The following is a 20,027-nucleotide window of genomic DNA, read 5'->3' as shown; positions in this document are numbered from 1 at the left end:
TCCAGAAGACTGTCATTAAGACTGAGGAAATGCCAAAAAATATAATTAAAAGGTCAACAGGATTCAATCATAAAAATGTGTCACTTACTTAAACATCTCACAGAGCAACTATTATCTCTCATCCAAAAATTATATTTAGTAAAGGTAGAGTATGTTCTGATTAGGTGACACTAAAACTGAACTTTCTGTCCTACATTCAAATTAAAACCAGCCAAGCAAATCACTCAGTGAAACATGGTGGTGGAGAAACAATGCTGTGAGGATGTTTTTGTTAAGAGTTAATGGGAAGACGACAGGAGCAAAAAGCAGGACAATCTTGGAAGAAAATCAGTTAAAATTTTAAAAGGGTCTGTGGTGAAGGTTGTACTTCTAACAGGAAAATGAAAATAAACATAAAGCCTGAGCTACAATGAATACAGTAGATCAGAGGATATTATGAAAACCGTCACTTTTCTTCACTGTTATGCACTACCTTGTGTTTGTCTATCACACAAAGTTCTGATAGAACACTGAGGTTTGTTGATATGTGATCAAATGTACTCCTATTGCAGGTTGTAAAATATCTCGTATGTTCAGAGGGATGTTGGTGTTTAGATATTTCTTGTTGGCTGACCACCAGTGAAACCAGTCTGAACTTTTCCAGCTTTGCAGCCTCAGATTTTCCACAGCTGCATTTCCTGTCCGGATGTTTTCCAACCACTGAACCAAACCGTTTCTCATTCAGCTCAGCAGACAATGGCCCACACTTTAACCGAGAAGTTACAGCTGTGTCCCTCACAGCCAGTGTCAAAGGTCAAAATCTGTTGAAATGAGGGTTTGTTTTTTTCTTACTTTCTCACACCGCTGCAAAGCAAAAAAAAAAAAACAAATAAAAATCAGCAGACTTTATTTCTATTACGTATTTACAAAATTCATTATCAATATGCTTATTAATGAAATTCTAAATTTGAGTGGGTAGTTTAAAACTTTGATGCTACCCCATCCAGTCAACCGGATTTTGATTCCAATTTTTCTCAGGTTATTTGGATTCTTTTTGATAAAATCTTGAAGTTTTAATGTATTATTAAGATTATAAAGTCAAATTATAAAGAATTTCTTTACATATTCGTCTTTTCTGTAAAAACCATGCAGTTGGTTTTTGTGTAAATAATTTAAATCTCTTCCAAAATGTTTTTTTCTGTCCACATTTAGCATTAGCATTTATATATTTTCGACACAATCTTTTTTTAAATCATCTATAAAAGTACTCTCAGTCACAATCAGTCTGTTATGGCACAGAAAATGGAAAGCAATGCATGTGGCTCAGTAATGGCAGTCACTTTATTATGAACAAAAGCACAACTGCAAAGTCTTAGTACTCAAAATGTCAGATAACCCTGTTGTCAATACATATTTATTCCCACCACCAGTATGAGACAGTAGGATATGTACATAAAGGCACAATGCAAGTTAATAAATATTATTTACAGGCCATGAACAATAGCAAAATATATCATTTAATATATACAAATAAAAAACATTTAGAAATACAACCAATAACCATATCAATCCCTAACCAGGACAGATATTTTTAGCTCAATAAGCGTGGAAAATGGACTGCATTTAAAAACACATTAAAATATTAATCCAGTTTATTACATCTCACTGAGAGCAACATGTATTATTACAAAAGCTGCTGACTTCAGACATCATCAATAACACTCTTTTCCATGGAGACAATAAGATGTATTATGATTTTAACTTTTACCATTGTGATTAACAAACAGAAAAAGTGACAAAAGTTCACCAGGGGTAACAAAGATTCATTAATGTGTTTCATAAACTTCATTTTTACTTGTTCAAATCAGTTTGTAAAAGCTTTATTCACTGTAAATTAGAACAATAAGCAGCACATTTTCATGTTTTTAATCCAAATGAATCACAGTTAAGCCGATAGGTGTCCATACTCCAGACGGATTTAGATTTAAAGTTAATTTAATTTAAACCAGAAGTTTGTTTCCAGTTGGGAAACACTTTAAGAAGAATATTATTTTAAAAATAAAAGTTTCTATTTACATTTTTGAAAAATGGCACACTGAAAATGATCAATACCATTTCCAATAATTCATAGAAAAACTTTTTATGACAATATAAAACTTTTTATAATTACTGAGCAGGTTTGGGCATGTTCTCACTGGTATTTTGACATGTTTGTGTTTTTAAGGTTGCAAGGCCTCCCAGACTCAAGCCCCACACTCAGGTTATAGCTGAGACTTTGACTGGGCCACTGCAAAACATTACTTATTGTCAGAAGAAACATGATGGTACAATTAAAGGTCACTTCAAATATAAATCTGTCACTGAGGTAGAGCTGGATATTAAATCTATAGCAATATACATCACAGCCCACATGGTCAATATCAATAGATAATACATCTGATAGAATATTCAATAATATAGAATATTCACTGAATTCACAGCCAGAACCGCACAGCATTCTGGGAGATGTATTTAGAGGAAAGTTTTAGCCACTCTTTGGTTACCTAGCAACTCATTCCTTCTTTGGTCACCTAGCAACGACCTGTTGAGTAACTTAAGCAGCAGCAGTTTAAGGTTTCACCACTCACAGCTGCTGAAAAAAAAAAGAACAACATGGAGTAAAAACTGAGAATAAAACAGGAAAGGTCCTGCAACCAATTTGGCAATATTTTAGATATTTAAAACAAAAATATCAAACCCATAAGTTTTTCAGCTACAATCGTCCAGCCCTACACTGAGGGATATGAACAACTTTGGGCTTAACTGTAAATGACTCGACTCAGAAAGCTGCATATTTTCTCCTGAAATTGTCTACAAGATCTGATAAACCAGAAAAAAAACCTCAAACAATAAAAAAGGAGCAAAATAAATGTAATTATTATTTAGAATTTCCTAAATTTTGAACCCTTAAAATCAATCAGTGCTTATCCTTCAGGTTGTGTCCAATCAGTTTCATGAAGGGTGAGGAAACCTGCAGCCTTGATCGCGGCCGAGAAGACGAGGTGGAAGACGTGACCGCCTGTGGTTTGGTTTGTGTAGCAGAGTCTGTTTCCGGTTCTGCATCCACCTCGTCTCTTCCGGACGGGACCGGACTCACAACGGGGTCAGACTCAGAGGACACACCGTTCATCGCCGGGTTGCTGGACTGCAGGTATTGGCTGTACTGACCAGGAGAGTACTTTAACAAACTGGTCTCCAGCCTGCTGGGTGGAGGGTTAGTTGAACTGTATGTCCGTGGCTGGATGGGCGTTGTTAGTCTGAACGATGGGTACTGCAAGGATGATAGGTATGAAGGCCGGGAAGAAGATGGGGCCCAAGATGTGGGCGATGAAGGTTCTGTCGGTGACAGAGGTTGAGTGGGTGATGTAGCGTTAACTGGTGATGAAGGTTGGACAGGTGATGTAGGTGGGGTGGAATGAAGATGGACAGATTCAACATCGTGCCTCTGCACTTCATGTCTGTAGTTACATGAAGTAACGTGAGAATTAGAAACCAGTTTGAAACAAAGCACCAAATACAATCCAGTCGACAATCCAGTCGCCGACTCCTACCTGGGGAGCAGATCGCAGCCTACTCCTACGTCTCGTCTTTCCAAAATCTCTTGAGGCCTATTCTGTGTGGACATAAAATACTTCAGCTTGTCTTCTAATTCATTATTCTAGAAAAAGGGAAACAGGAAACAGCACCATCAGCACCATCATGCAAAGGACGGCAGTCACTTTACATGGAAAAAAGGCGATTTGACGGGAGAAGTGGAAAACACACACACATTGCTGAAAGACCGGGATATCCTGCGTTCATCAAGTCAACAAATCATCTGTAGCCATGCAGAAGGAAGCCACACCTTAATTTAAACACACATTTTATTCCTCAGTCTTACCTCACACTCCACTATTGCGATTCTGTCAAGAAGCTCTGAAATGAACATGTCCTTCTGAGCAACCCGAGCTCGCAGAGATTCAACCTGCACAAAGCAGCACAGTTAGACACTTCCAAATGTTTCTACATTTCAAAAAGAAAATCCCCTTCTTTTAAGGTGATTCAAATTTGGCATAAATTCCTGATAGCTTTAACCTTTGACCTAGAGCTGTAGTTGACCTCGTGACATTGTTTGAATAATTTGATTGTTTTTCTGGATGCCTTTAATCTCTCTTATTCAGAAATGTTTGTTTTATTTCTTGATGAAACAAGAAATCTTTCTTATTTTAACAAGATTTTAAAAGATTTATGTCTCATTAAAACCAAACGATTTCCTCTTTTGAGTAAGAAAGGTCATAACAGTAAAACAGCAACATCTCCTGGGATTTTTAGTAGTTATAGATGAGAAGGAGGAGAATCGCAGCAATTTATGCCTTTTAAAAAAAGTCGTAATCTGTCAGAGGAGCATATTTTATCTGTTGTTAGAATGAAATATAAAACTTTTCTCGTCAAAACAAGATAGTTTTTCACTCTCATTATAATGAGCTGCTGCTCCTGAATTTATTTCAAAGCTCTGGCATTTAGGCAAATTTCCAGTGCTCTGGAAGGCAACTAATAATCATAAAAGTAGAAAATACTTCCTATTTGCACCTTGAATTAAGGTGCACATTTTCTGATGCACAAAAGCTCACCTGCCACAGACTAGATCAATGTTGGATTCTCTTGGATTTAATACTAAATCAAACTTTTTGGCACAGATCAGCAGAGTGAATCTGAACACTAATAAAGTGTCAGGTGAGCGTTTTTGTTTTCTATGCCATGTCATCAGCAGGAAGAGGATCAGCATGCCTTTTTATGCTGCTGGAATGTAATTATAGTGACAAGAGGTCTTCCTCACTTCCTCGATCATTCCCTTGACTTTCCTCTGCTGGCAGAACACCATGTCGTTCAAGTGCTTGATTCGCTCACGCAGTTCCACGGCTTCTTCCTGCAGCTGCTTTGACCTAAAGCAAAAGATAATTTGGGATTATCTTTTCCAAGTTTGAAAGTTTGTTGTTTGGAGAAAAATCAGAAAAGAATGTTGAAAAGGTTGAGACTGACGAAGAGGGGGAATTTAACTTGTACTTTTTGGCTGCGGCTGCGTCTGTTTGGTCCGTCAGCTCTAACAAACGGATACGCTGTTCGCACTCCTGCAGCTTCTGCTGGAGTTGGCTCTTCTCCTGTAAAATGTTTTAGGTTTCATGTTGGAAAAAAAGAGTTCAAATAGAAACCAAAACCGCGTCTCATCGAAAAGCCGCCTTACCATCCCCATGCAGCTCAGGAGACGCTCTACTTCAACGATCCGCTGGTCTCGCTCAGCGATCTTCGCCTCTGCAGTCCTGAGGTTCCTCTCTGCTTCCTCCAGCCGCCTGATGTATTCATCTAGCTGGGCCTGTGTGAGCAGAAACACTGCTGATGCTTTGCTCATGTGATTGATTCTGCTTGATCATCAGCAAAATGTGATAAAAAATCAAAGCATTTGAAGCGTCTGGAGTAAACGTCACTCTGTATTCCTGTCCTGGTGATAAAGGGTTTTTTTCCCCTGTTATCTCTGAAAACAGACTTTGGTGAGCATAAGCAGCAAAGAATGCAAACCTGTAGGTTTTCTATCTCTTCTCTGTGTTTCTGTTGTTCGCGCTGCAGTTTTTCCTCGTACTCTCTCTGGAGCTTTGCGGTGAGATCCTGCACGGCGCGGGTGTTTGTCTCCTGTGAAGACTCCACCTGGACAACCCAAAGCACAGCATATTTAAGACCGCTCTCAGCAGACGGGAACATATTGAAACTGCACTGGGAGCAGCAGGTGTAGCTCAAATCTCAGCTCTGTTGTGCAGAAAAACGCTGCTAGCTGAGGTTTGGGGAGTTATTTTGATGGTGGGTTTGATTTTCCGTAAACTCATGCAGAGAAACTCCACATGTGAAGCATCTGTGTGTTTGGCAGCTGGCATGCACCCTTTTATCAGGGTGCCAGCTTCGCACATCAGCTGCAGCAGATGTTTGAAGGCCTTTGGACATGCGTGGATTTGCAGGATCACCTGAAGTCTGAGCGTTTGGTTCTCAGCCTGCGCTGCGGCGAGCTCCCGCTCCTTGTCCCTGAGCTTTTCTTGAGTTTTCTCGTAGGTGCTCCGCAAACTCTTCACCTCGTCTTTCATGTCCACTCTGTTCTGACAGTTCTCCAAGAGGGATTTCTGTGAAGGGGGAAAAAAAAAAAACACATGTGGTTTCAGTAGCAGCATGCAGCAGTCAAATAAATAATCCTCACATGACCCAGATTTGTTACCTGCAGGCTGATGTTTGCAGATATAAGGGAGCTGTTCATCTGATCAAAGTTCTCCATGGCTGTGGTACGAACCTTCACCTCAGACTCCAATGTTTTCCGGTGTGCGTTGGCAGCCTGGAGAGACACAGGCTTTTTTTAATTATTGTTCAAGAGTTTGATGAATCAGTTTAATAACATGTTTCTTTTACGATTCTTCACCCTGATTTCCCGTGAAAGCTTCTCCATGGATTGCTGCATTCCTCCAAACTGCCCGTACATCCGTTCTCTCACTTTTTCCAGAGAGTCCCTCACCTGTTTGCAGAAACCAAGAACATACTGATGTTATTGGCACAGAAACCCAAACTTCTTCGACCTCAGGAAGTGGAGGACGCTCTGCTTCTGTCCACTCACCTCCCGGATGTACTTCATCTCATCGTGAAGGTGGTCGACGGTCCACTCGCGCGCCATCAGCTCCTGCCGTCTGTCCGCGCTCGTCCTCTGCACTACGCCGTACACCCTGGGCCCATGATGCTGTGGCGAGGTCGCCGGCGCCCCATTGGTTGCGTCTCTGAGGTGCTGAAGGAGACAGGATCACACCGGTCAGGTTTCTGCCCCCAACCTCCACTCAGGCTGACTTCTACCGTCTTTGAACTCGGGGTTTAATGTGTGGACATGCACACTTCCAGGTTTATGTGTCTGCATTTGGATGCGCACATGTGTGAGCTTGATTAGGCGTTTGCAGCACTGCCGCTGCTGGTGAGACACAGGAGGCTGGTAACAAGCAGCTAAAAGGGGTGCAGAGCAGAGTGCACAGACGGTGTCGGGTTTCTGCAACCCAGAACATGAGCTTCTGCCGTTTCTGCCTATTGTCCCTCGATCAGCCAATGAAAACAGACGCACAGGCACAGCATGGCACTGGGACGTCGACATAACTAAATAACAATAGTGATCGGTGCAGATAAATTACCAAACTGTGAGTCAGATCATGTTTCAATGAATATTTTATAGGTTGTTTGAAAGAGAAATTGGTTTGGGACTCCTAGTCCTTTAAACAGAGTGAAGTCCAAAATGCAAAAACATTTAAAAAAAAAAAATCACAGTAGAGAGCAATTAAACATTCTTACTTAAATGCAATATTCTACTATAAGTTATTTGCTCTTGAATTTAATTGAATTGAATTTAGTGCAGTCAGATTTATGAACATTCATACTGCAACACTTGCAGGTTTCGTAGAGCAACAACATCACTGCAAAGAAGAACAAGAACATCAGAAATGTCTTTGTGCTGAAATAAAAGGTCCTAAATACATGAGGCAAACAATAAAACATGTTTACAACTAACTGTAAACAATTAAATTACCATTTGATTAACAAATGGCCACAAACTAGGGACAAAGATCAGAACTCATTTTCCTCCAAAAGAATCTCTGGTTCAGTGTTTTGTTTTGTCTTTTGGCAGAAACTCTGGTTTTTATTTAGCACAGAAAAGACAAAGATTAATCACATAAACCTTCCTGCGCTCATCATTTTAGGAGATTGAAAAGACTTTTTGTGTGTTTTAAGAATTGTTTGGCAGAGGATCCAATGGGCCAACATCTGAAGTTTAAAGTTATTTTGCAGTATAGTTATCATTTAATCCTTTTTTAGTAATTTTGTTCCATATGCAATGTCTGAAACAACTATTCATCAACAGCTAAACATTTAATCTCCTCTAAAGAGGATGCCATACCACAGGTATTTAAACTATAACATCCCCTGGTCAAAGTTAAATTTTACATTCCTTCACAATAAAAAAAGACACTAAGCTGCATTTAAATAAACACAAACATCTTTGCTGCTTCATGTAGAGGAACTAACTTCAAAATAAGCAAAAGCAAAACAGACAAGAGCACCAATACGTAAATTAGATCCAAATTTAATTAACTTTTTAATTAAATCATGTTCTAATGGCAGATTAACTAAATGTTACATTAAAACATGATTTCATTTGTTGCTTTTCTGACATCCTGTAACAAAAACAGAGCTGCTGAATGGTCAAAGAAATCTCGACCAATGTAAACAGAAATGAACTGCTGCAGTTCTCTATTGTTCCCGGAGAATGGATGGGAAGATATTAACGACATCCTGAGAGTCGTGCAGAGAAATGTGTTTGTAGGGAATCAGGAACTTGAGTCACGGTGGCTTTTGTTGCGTCTACCTGCTGAGGCGACTCCATGCCAGCCGGTCGCTCTCTGTGGATCAGCCCGTTCTTCTTCTTCCATGTTTCCTTGATAGGATTCTCTGCCTCAGCCTGCGGAGAGAAAAAGTATAAATTAAAGACAGACTCTGTGGGTGATTTTTCATAGGCTTTGTGAACATCCATCCATCCATCCATCTTCTTCCGCTTATGTGGGGTCGGGTCGCAGGGGTAGCAGCTTCAGAAGGGCGGCCCAGACTTCCCTCTCCCCAGCCACTTCCACCAGCTCCTCCGGAGGAATCCCAAGGCGTTCCCAGGCCAGCCGAGAGACATAGTCCAATTTGTGGTCAAACACAAAGCCGTGAAAACACAAAGGTTGCACAAATTTCTGAGCAAAATGTACTTTTGTCATGACTCTTTTACAGGAGGCAAATGTTTATCTGTCATTAAATGTCACCTCTAGCTGTTGTTCATGTTTGCTATGTTATGTTTATTGCTTAGATTGTATCAATATATTTTAATAATATGCTGAAAATATATTATAATATCCATATAATTTGAACTTTACAACAAAAAGTAAGCAAAATAACAATAATCCCAATTATTTGATCATGACCGATCGTAATCTTCATTTTGGTCTCTGCGTAATCTGAACGTTCAGAGCTGCAACATTGCACTTTAGACCGTCATTATGCAACGCAGCCTGAGAAAGATGTTTTCACAACCAGACCACAAGCAAATAAACTCTTGGACTCGATGGTGCAGGATGTAAATGTCAGGTTTTATTTGTCCCGATGGTCTGTAATAATGTCTTTATGTGTGTTTCTGTAGAGGAGCCGTTATTGTCCCTGCGGTTTGAATTGAATAAATATTTGGAGCTCTGTTTGCAGATCATCTCTGTTCATGAACCATGTTTGTAAAACTTCTGAATCCAATAATCTGACCACCACTCTGGGGTAATTCTTCACCAAAATCCTGGATCAGCATTAATCTCTTTTCACAGACACTCAATATGTTAAACATACTTTCTGTCGTATTCATTTCATGCCTTAATGACGCTAATGTTTCCTTCAGTCCAGATTCCAGTAAGGCTGCTGGACCAGTGAGCAAATCTGCACCAGTTATTTCTTCACTTCAGTAACTGATCTGACCATCTATTAGGATTAAATTTTTAAGGAAATAAATCTGAATGTCCAAAGAAAAGGGACATTCAGTGACTGAAATTGGTCAAAAATACAATTATTCTTTCCTTAATTTAGCTTTTATAAATAAAAAGAAGATTTTATGATCAGTTTATGTTTGAATTCACTTTATTTTTTTTTACTAATTTAGTATATTTATTGTCCTTAGATCAAACACTGCTTCCTCAATCTAATCCCTACAGGCGTTGACCTCTGCGTGTTTCTCCTTTTGTTACACATTGGCACAATAAACTCAGTTTTTCATTTCTATTTTGTTTTATTTTGACATTTATCTGCAAATGTTTTCACTGAACCCAGAGCAGGAACTAGAAGAAACTTCCAGAGAAACTCCTATTAGTTAATCTAGAGAAACTCAGCATTTATCATTAAACTTTAAATATCGGAATAAGACCTGGAGAAACTCCTGTTAGCTTACAAATTAGAACAAACTCAGAAAGTACCATCTAGTTTTATCAGAACAAGAATCCAGAAAAACCCCTACTAGTTTATAAATTACAGACTACTTGTTCTTAAACATGGGGAACTAATTTGTAGTTTTATACTTTTTTTTCTTTTCTTCTTTTGCTCTTTCCTTTGGTTTGTTTTGTTGTATTTCCTTCTAACTCACATAAACCACTTTGAACTGCCTTGTTGCTGAAAATGTGCTACATAAACAAAATTACCCTAGCTTACCTTTAAGCAAAGTGTACTGAATTTAAGAGTTGATGCTTTATTTAGTGAGACAGATGAGCAATAAATTCTTTAGGTATTTTAGGTGTAAGATGTGACCAGTCAACATTCACTGCTCGTTCACAGTACCTCCGAAAAGTGGAGAGGAAACGATGCCTTGCTTTTTGACATTTTAAAGACAAATATCTAAATACAACATCTCACAATGAAACATGAGTGTGGCAGCGTCATGATGAAACAAACTGCAGCGAAACTCAATAACGAATGAGATAATTGTTGCCCAGAGACACTTTCTATTCAGTCTGATTGAGCTTTAGCAATTTTGTTTTGAAGAACCGATATAATTTTCTCTCTGGATGTGCAAAGCTGCAAGTGACACCAAAAGATGTGAAGATCTAACTGCAAACTGAACAAACAGACACCACACTTCAGTGTTTTATTTGCAATTTTAAAAAGTGCCAAGATATGAAAAGGTTGAATGGGATGTGAATAGTTTTGGAAAACTCTGGATTAAAGAAATTCGGGCTCAGAAGTGGGAGCAAAATGACTGATTAAAGTTTGGAAAAGCTCCTGCCATCTAAAAACATCAACAACATTTTCCTTTATTACACAACGTTTAATCTTTTGTTTCAAGGCGAGCCGAATAAACAAAAACTTACAAAGTAGTTGGAGAAGGAGGCGACAGTTTCACAGAGATAAGAATGAGGAGGACCAAGGACAAAGACGCCAGTGTTGTCTCTTGGACGGCGCAGGGCCTCACATTTCATCACCAGTTCATCTACAGAAGACGCGGCGGCGTTGAGAAACGCCGACGGCGCGCCGATTGGTGGGGATGTGAATTCCAGCAAATGTGAGGGAGGAAAAACAGCATCTTTATGCATTGGTAGCATAAAGATGGCTTTGAATTCAGCTTTGAGTTTGACGGTGTTTGTCCACAAAGCGGGGTAATGTTTACCCGGGTTTTATAGCTGCATCCATACAGTTCAGGTGGTGAACAGGTTTCCTTTGTTTTCACGCCTGGAGAAGCCAAGGCTGACCTGAATTACATCAACGCCGTTGTAAACTACTCATGCAGCGCATAGTTAAACATCTAAATCAGGCTGAGCTGGGAATCACATGACTGCTTTCTGAAGGAGAAAGCTGCTGATTTCCAGCACAAACAACAAAGTCTCATTTGACTTCACAACACAAAGACCCTGAGATGAAGCTGAATCATTTGGAGACACCGAGAGCCCTAAAGGAGGCAAACCCTAACTCTGCAGGTTTAGCAACATTTTTGTGGAGCTACTTTAGTCTGTGCGTTACAAAGATGATGCAATAGATCACAAAGTCACAGTTCTGGATTCTGTCCACAATGAGTCAAGCTGCGGGCCACACCCTTTCTAATTTTACAATGTAAAGCTGCTTCAGTGTGTGTTTCTGTCCAAACATGCATCTCCCCCTGTCAGAGTATTTTGGTCATTTCCTTCCTCCTTGATTAACTTCATAACTTCCTTCTATCATAGCGGGACAGACCTAGATGTGAACTCTGTGGTGATTATGCCAAAGATCATTGATAGTAAAGAGAAAGTATGAGGGTTTGTAACACTGTGAACCTTCAAGGTTCAGATAAAGCCTGAGAACAAACCTGTGCAGATAAAGAAACTCCTTCGGCTTTTACTCCTATCTGCAGAAACCTCAGAGTTATTTTGTGAACTCATGATCTCACTCTTCTGATCTTTATCTCCTAAACAAAAAGAAGCTGCAATCAACATTTAACACTTTGCTTGTTTTAGCCAGGGGAGATGAGGAGACTTTTGGAAGTTTTTTTACACTTTTTAACAATATGAAAACTGTGCAAACAGATGTCACAACTTCCACAAGTCAACACTGTTCCAACTTCCAGTGATGAAATTATTTCAAGCATTTTGACTATGGCACCCTGTAACATTTTCAGATTTTTTCCCCTTCAGTCTAAAAGTCTTTGTTGTGTTAGTGCCGCCTCATAAAAGGATTGTTAAACTTACCAAACAAATCATTTGTCAGTCTCTTACTAGCAATAGGAGGCTGACAACAAGATCATGAAACTCTTGTTCTTTCATGGGCTTTTAGTTTTTAATTTAAATGTACTATTTTATTCATTCAACAGGTTTCTTCCCACTCCTTCAGACAATCCTCAGAGAGATCGCCGGTGAAAACAGATGCCCGCTTCTCAGGCCTGCTGGTGTTTGTCAAGCTGACCGAACACTGGTTGGCGTTTCAGAGCTACAGCAAACACACCGAGGTACAGCTCTGGCACAATAAATCAATTTATAGTGTGATAAATTAAAACATGCCCAACATTTTCCATTATCATTTTCTTCTTTCTGTCTCATTCCACCAACAATTAAATGACAAAAATCTTCAGTCTGGTGCTTTGGTCTCAACTAGCTCCTTCCTTTGAGGGAAATTTTAGTTTACAGAGACACTATGCCTCTTCTTATTTGTTGTTTTGGTTATATGTTTTGTATATCTAAAATGTCTCCCACATCCATTGTTAAATGCTCATTAAAATGCAAAGTTTATTTATCTGAGAATGTGTTCTTGCATTATTACATTACTCTAAAATTGTCTGAAAACAGCAAAATTATCGTTTATCGCAATAACTTCACAATTTATCATCCAGCAAAATTTGTTACCGTTACAGGTCGAGTGCCAAGCGGGTGTGATTCCCTCCAGTTTGTGTTTCCTGGAGTCGGTCTGATCTCTGTCTTCTCATTTTGAATTGTAACAACTTAAAATACAGGGAAAATCCCAAACACGGATATGACTGCTTCATCTCTTGATGTGTTTCCCTACACAGCAAGAAACAGAGCAGTGACGTGCGGTGAGGTTCATAGCTGGTGAGGCACTGACGTCATCAGAATCAGATTTGCAAATAGATGCATAGATTGACAGCAGTTTACAGGTTATGTTTCACTTCTGCATCCTTACACATACAAACTGTAGCTCACAAAACACACATTTCCTTAAAAAACAAAATAAAATAATCCATGTCGAAAGTCGGGATAAGCGAGAGGAAAAAAATCACTATCTCTATTATAATCTATCGCTGCACTTGACTTGCTTCCCGAATCGTTTAGCCTAGCTCGCTGTCACTTACTCGGCAGTTGAGGAGTGAACAAGACGAACGTCTGGGATCTTGAGCGCCCCCTGCCATGAGGCAAGAGAACTGCCTGCCTCACCTCGAACCTGTTCTCTGCCGTTTATAATCGCTCATTACACGAAACACTTTACACAAAAACAGTTGGTGACAAAAAGCACTGTACATTATATACATAAGGTAAATTATTGGAAATAAGTTCACATATTAAATTTGTTTAAACCATTTTATTGACGCCGTACAGCAACATGCTCTCTCCGCTTAGCAGGCAGCGCAGAGCCAGGGGTTGCGCAATCCAAGGTGAGGCAGAGCTCGCTGCTGCCTCACCGGCATCGCTTCCAAGCATTTGAATGGGAAAATAAGAAAATTCAGCGATTTTGAACAAATAAAAATCGAAATTGGTGAAGCTACATGAAAAATAAACATTTTTTAGTACAAACCACCGGATGAATATAACAATTGAAATTACTTTATGATTATATATTTTCTTTCTTTCCATGATGGCTGGTGAGGCACTGCCTCACCTGCCTCCCCTGACCGCACGTCACTGAAACAGAGGTATGTCTCTGTAACTTCAGCTTTTTCCACGTTCTAGAAAGATTAACCTTAAATACTATAAATGTGCATTTATACCCTCTCATCCCAGTTATTATTTGGATAGTTGGACAAATAAGTGAGGTAAAACATTTAGGCTGTAGAGATTCACTACGACACAAGCTACATCCTGGTAGCAACATTCATTCATGCATTTTATCACCGTTTTCTCTTTATACCGTATTTTCCGGACTACGGAGCGCACTATACTTTAAGCCGTAGCTACAATTTAAAAAATAAAATAAAATAAAATAAATAAATAAATAAAAACTGCAAACGTACTTGTATACGCGGCACCGGGCTGATATCTCGGTTTTCCACAAGTCCTAATAAACCTGTTGGATTTATTAAGGACGCAGCCCTCCGTCTCCAAAGCCGAACCATGATTTGTTCACGCCGAGTTTACGTGCAGCGGTTTTATTTCCCTCCTGTACTACCAGATCGATAGCCCTCAGCTTAAAAGCTGCATCATATGAGTTTGGAGAAATTTACCCGTCGTGCCTGCTGCTAGCTTGTTGTAAATGAAAATTAACGCTTTCTTCTTTGCTTTCCAATTTTGACTTCCAATGATTCACTTCCTGCTAAAGAGCCCCCTGGTGGTTGAAGAAAAATCCACAGAAAAGCCGCAGCGAGTTATAAGCCGCATAGTTCTAAGCGTGGGGGGGGAAAGTAGCGGCTTATAGTCCGAAAAATATGGTAATTTAGAAAATCAGCTCTATGCCTAAAAAACGATCACCTCAAAAATTTTCTCAGAAACGACCAGGCTGAGATATGACTCAAATCTGCAGCCTAAATGCACCTCTCCATGTGGAGTTTAGCCAATAAGTTTGACCTAGTAGTAGTTTTTTTTTTTTACACTCTCGTGTGTGGGAACAGCTAAAGTGAAAACTAGAAAACTGAAAAAAGTTTTTTGTCAGTTGTACCTCGAATGAGTTTTCTAATGTAGGGCGAGTCTGAGCGTTTGAAGGTTGTATTTTACTCTATAGTTGGCCTCTAAGATGATATTTTACTATTTATTTGGATTTAAATTGCCATTAATTGAACATCTCAACTTCAACTCCTTCATTAGACAGAGACTCTTTAAAACACATTTGGAGATTTGGTAATATTTGAGAAAAACGAAGAACAAAATAATGAGATTCTCACTTTTCTCAAAAGTTAAAATCTCTTCTTTCATCTAATGAACCCCATAATATTATACAGGCACTGCATCTCGAATCTGTTCGAGATGGCTTCAGGTGTTGTAAGCATTACAGCTGTATAAGGTCACGCATCTAAGCTGCAACAAAATCTTCCATAGAGCACAGAGTCAGTCCTCCAGTTTTTAGCTCTTCCTTGGTTTGGATCATGAAGAGTGTCTGCAGAGCTTCATTGAGTTTCCAGGGCTGAGCAGCTGCACTCAAGCCTAACGTCACCAAGTGTTGTAAATGATGTCACCACTGGACTACAGCCTTCTCTGGAGGAACAAATCATATTTCTGTCTGTTGATCAAACTGACAGGTCTGGATGATGCAGCTGCCAGAAGAAGAGCAACTCTTTTCTGACTGCATTTATGTTTAGCTGGCTGCAGATGGAGTCATAATGTGGAGCTCTCCTTCTGAATCTTAGTTCCAGTTAAACAAATTCCTAATATTTCAACAGTTTTTTTCCACTCTTTTTGCAACATGACCAGCACACAAAGCAAGGTCCATAATACTTTAATAAAACTGAAAAGAGTCCCAATTTTTAAAATCATTTAGGGCAGAGATTATGATCCAGGCTTTCTGATCCAACATCAGTGTCTGACCTCAAAAATAAGAAATGATCTTTGCTTTCTGGTAAAATGGTCAAACATTTCCACGCAAACTATTAAAGCTTGCATGAAGGCTTCCTTAAAGAAGTGAAGCTGGTGACTCAATATGTTTGCGGTATAGTGCATATATATATACACGGTTTTCTTGGAAAAGGAGGAGCAAGAACTGCCACCAGTTGACCACAGCTCAATAAATATATAAAAATTACATTTATGTGCACAATAAAGGTTGCATTAAAGGTACAAATTATCTCATATGTGAAATACTCACTGCAGTCATGCTGTTAGATTTGGCTTTGCTGCCAAGGAAACTTTACACCTACCAGAACCGGAGCCATAAAAGCTTCACTTTATCAGAGTTACTTTAAAGTGTTTTTTTTTATTTATTTATGGACATTTGGTAACAAATTAACTTTCTTCACATTGTACTGCAGTAAATATTTTACGTAAACAGTTCTGCAGGTTCTGCCCTGCTGCCTTTCCTGTTTATGTTGAGCAACAAAACACAGCAAAACATCAGAAAACAAGTTCTGGTTGGTTTAAAAATAGATAGAGGTAATTAGTTTTACATGACTGAGGCATTTTACATATTTATTAATAAGCCTTTTTACGGAAATGTAAAATTCTCTGTTGCTTAAGGGCACTGTTTTATTGTTTTAAGACTGATTAAAAGGTTGGAAATGATCGCTCCCCAACAGAAATAAACACCTTCCTTTGTGAACCGTCACGGTCCCACCCTCCCAAACCAAAGCACGTTCAGAGATTACGCCGACATATCAGTGTGGAGGTGTGGCAGCGAGATGACCGCTCTGCTCTCTGGCCAAGGTTCACTCCACTCAAAGCATGCCACTGTAATGCAGTCAGGCTGCTGCACGGCGAAAGCAAACCTCTTGAGAGGCAAAAAGCAAGCAGAGGAAAGTTCTCCGTTCTCACGCTCTCACTGTCGCACTTAGGACCAGATCCACAACACAAACAAAGCCTGTGTAAGAGCCACCTACAGCATACACCCACGCAGCCTGCAGCAACCACAATTCACACTGTCACCTTTAAAAATGTCTGCTGCCTTTCAGCAAGCTAATAATTTTATGGGCTTTTCTTAGCGGAACGTGTGTCTCCGCTCGGCTGGTGTGTGTTTCTGAGTATTTTCTCCTGGATCGGTCGAACTAGCAGAACGCTCTGACGTTATCTTTGAAGCAAATGTGAAGCAGATGTTTGTGTATTATTAAATCCACACGCCCTTCGGTCATGATTGCATAACTGGACCTGATGATAAAAGGCATAAATCTCAGACTCTTCATCTTGGAGCTAAGGAATCAAAATATGAGAAGATTGAAGGGGCTTCCCAGTTACAGTAATTTAGTTTCCTTGAATTAAAGGTTTAACTTAACTTGATTTAATAAAGCTTAAGCTGCCTGAATCGGACCGGTGCGCCTTATTGTGGAATGTCACTGTGAGAAACTTCAGACTTACTGTGTCTGCAGTTTTTTCCTCCTTCTTTCCACCATTTCCTGCAAGCAGAGTCAACCTGAGGACCCTCCTCTGGAAAGAAAAGACATTCAGAAACACACTGCAGTGAGAAAATGTTAGCTTGAAACAATCCAGAGTCACCAACATCTCCACAGTTTATTTATAGAGAATGGACAGCAAACAAAGTTTATGTAAATGATGTGAAATTGTGAAAAAGCAACATCTGTCATATCACATGCAGCACAGTAAATGCTCTGTAATGGTTAATTTCCAAGCTAAAAGTTTAGCAGTTAATCCTGGTTATTTTTGTAATGATAAAAAAAAGACAGGCAGCATGCAGCATTTACTGCAAAAACATAAACTCTCACCAAGTATTTTACTGCAAATGTAGTACACTTGAAACAAGACAAAACTAACTCATTAGTAATGTTTCAGCAAGATATGGGAGCTTGTTTTAAGCCAACAACGCCTTAATATTGATCAGAAAGTATGAAAATATTTCACTTATAATAAGACATTTTTCTCATGTTTTAAGTGAAACAATCTGCAAGTGGAATAGCTAAATATTTGTTCATTAATATTAAGGAACCACTGACTTACAACTAGCGCCAAACTTTACTTTGTCTTATTTCAAGTGTACTGAGCTATTTGTACTGTATACTAGACCAAAACAACAGAGTAGGAATGAGTGTTTTTGCAGTGTAGAAATTAAAAACTGGCTTATTTTATCCAAGAGGCGTTGAGATAAACATGACATCCCTGCCTCCTGCCCACTGGGCTCCCATTACATGCTTGTGAAACTGATCACATCCAGCAGCAAACCATAACCCACCAACCCTGAGAGTCAGGGGGCTGTAGATGTCAGCTGAGAGAGACTCAAACAGGAGGAAGGGGAAAAGCGCAGAAAACTGAAGAACTGAGGGAGAGTTTCATCTTTCTTACCTCGCTGGAAGGAGTTGCAGAGTCCTCTGTGGTGGTGGTGGTGGTGGTAACCCTTGGTCTGGAACCGTAGTGAAGCATGTCTCCTCTACTCTCCGGTCCGACTCGCCTGTCTTCGTCTCCCTCTCTCCAGCCCCCCGTCTCTCCCACCCTTCCTCTCACTCTCCTTCCTGGGTTCCGCTCAGGCTTTCAGTGCGACCATCTGCCCCCGGCTCCAGGCAGCGAAGAGGAGGGAAATTCCACTCAGTCAGGCCTGCTGCTGGGAGTCCAGAGGGCCCCGAGGTTCAAAGGTCCGCTACCTCTACGCCAGATCCACCCTGCGTCTGCTGCTGTGACTGCAAGTCAGTCACCTCCCCTGCCTCTGTCTGGCAGCGTGTCTGTGTTCCCATCAGACCTGTCGGGCCAGATTTCACCTGCCTCCCTCTGCTGCGCTCCTCCTGCCCCGAGAGCTGGACTTTCACAGGGCGGGTCCTCCTCCCCGGGGCTGGGGCAGGTGGAGCGGCGCTTGTCGGACACTAGTGGCCAGCAGGAGGGGCTGAAGTGGCGGTGGAGCCTTTCATAAGAAATATTAGAAAACTTATTCTGAGTCGCACAAGTTCTAGAACAAAAAGTATCAACATATTTTCAATTTATTCCAGTTGTGCTCATCTAGCAACTCACTCGTTCTTTGGTTACCTAGCAACTCGCTCGTTCTTTGGTTACCTAGCAACTCACTCCTTCTTTGGTTAGCTAGCACCCACCTGTTGAGTAGCTACTTGCGCGGCAGTTTAAAGTTTCACCACCTAAAAAACAACAGCGTGGAGTAAAAACTGTGGCTAACAGGCCAACAGCGAAAGGTTGAATCCCAAAATATTCAGTAGTCATCTAATTTTACCAACATATTTCTTCTGACTAGAAGTAATATTTACGAATCTGTTGAGCAACAGATTCTGTTGAGCAGGGGTGTCCAAACTTTTTAAGTGAGTCAAAAATCCCATTCAAAAGGACTTGAGGGCCAAAATTGTGTTATTTTTAATAAAACTTATACTGTAATATTCGTTGTTGTTATTTGTTTGCTTGTTTTACCAACTTAGTAGTTTCATTAAACAACTGAAGTAGTCTGATTTTGGGGGGGCTGGAAAGAGATGTGTAGAGACTTTGAGATTGTATAGATTTGTCCAATTAGATGAAGTATTTGACAGATGTTTATTTTTTTTTAAAATAGCAAAAATGTTGTCAGTTTAGAGCATTAAAAACATGATTCGGGTCACTCTGTATTTGGAACTGGAAAGAAAAAAGTGTGGTGTGAGAATTAGGGTCCTTGATTAAATATAAATAATTGTATCCTAATTCTACCAGTAGATATGAATAATTTAACTGCCTCAGAGGAAGCCCCGCTGACTGCATGGAGTCGTTGAGTTTCCTGCTGAGCAAACATTTTCTTTATTTCACTAATCAATAAACTGGACGTCCCTAACAGTAAATGAAATAAAACCTGCAAATTTAAAGTTAATATATCCTCTAGAGTATTTTTTAAAATTCTACTCTGCCTTACTAGTTCAGTTCATTTTTTCAATTTCTTACACGTTCAACACTTCATTTGTCTTGAATGAATAGATGCTGATTAATGACTTGTTTGATGAAAGTGTGACCTTCACTGTTATCAAGCTTTTAAGCGCATCGTTTACACATAAATACATCAAGAACGAAAATCTAATGAATCAATATCCATCTTGAAAGTGAATACTTTTAATCCCTTTAATCATTTTAATGCATCTCCTTTTTAAACTTTAATTTGTGATTAAATATTTTCCCAGTGCAGCTATTTGGACTTGAAATGACTTGAAATCTTGAGTC

At 39.7% G+C, this 20,027-nt stretch overlaps 1 protein-coding gene across 5 annotated transcripts; it reads right to left on the bottom strand.

Annotated features, from left to right (window-relative positions):
• Window positions 1–1,302: 1,302 nt before the first annotated feature.
• Window positions 1,303–19,165, bottom strand: LOC122843661 (myocardial zonula adherens protein). 5 transcript variants are annotated; one of them, XM_044138601.1, is made up of 15 exons: window positions 18,852–19,162; window positions 18,195–18,744; window positions 17,256–17,324; window positions 8,429–8,521; window positions 6,644–6,808; window positions 6,452–6,544; window positions 6,254–6,367; window positions 6,009–6,161; window positions 5,572–5,697; window positions 5,240–5,368; window positions 5,038–5,156; window positions 4,835–4,940; window positions 3,899–3,982; window positions 3,570–3,676; window positions 1,303–3,476 (listed from the first exon to the last, which is right to left on the bottom strand). In XM_044138601.1, the coding sequence occupies exons 2-15, from the start codon at window positions 18,270–18,272 to the stop codon at window positions 2,936–2,938; spliced, it is 1,977 nt and encodes a 658-aa protein (XP_043994536.1). In that variant the 5' UTR covers window positions 18,273–18,744; window positions 18,852–19,162; the 3' UTR covers window positions 1,303–2,935. The 5 variants fall into 5 exon arrangements, with proteins under 5 accessions (XP_043994536.1, XP_043994558.1, XP_043994525.1 ...); XM_044138623.1 differs by having other exon boundaries at window positions 3,570–3,631; window positions 18,195–19,165; XM_044138590.1 differs by having other exon boundaries at window positions 18,195–19,162.
• Window positions 19,166–20,027: the final 862 nt, after the last annotated feature.

The sequence above is a fragment of the Gambusia affinis genome, linkage group LG02 (assembly GCF_019740435.1).
Source record: "Gambusia affinis linkage group LG02, SWU_Gaff_1.0, whole genome shotgun sequence".
Classification (NCBI taxonomy): domain Eukaryota; kingdom Metazoa; phylum Chordata; class Actinopteri; order Cyprinodontiformes; family Poeciliidae; genus Gambusia; species Gambusia affinis.
This window is presented reverse-complemented; position numbering and strand designations above follow the sequence as displayed.

What these genes read in the sequence shown, in the direction of transcription:
- LOC122843661 (XM_044138590.1), bottom strand. Translation starts at nt 18,272, where the DNA reads ATGCTTCACTACGGTTCCAGACCAAGGGTTACCACCACCACCACCACC. An exon ending in CTGCAAACATCAGCCTGCAG is followed by an intron (nt 6,162 to 6,253) that starts GTAACAAATCTG and finishes CCCCCTTCACAG; the next exon opens with AAATCCCTCTTGGAGAACTG. An exon ending in TCCTGAGCTGCATGGGGATG is followed by an intron (nt 5,157 to 5,239) that starts GTAAGGCGGCTT and finishes AACATTTTACAG; the next exon opens with GAGAAGAGCCAACTCCAGCA.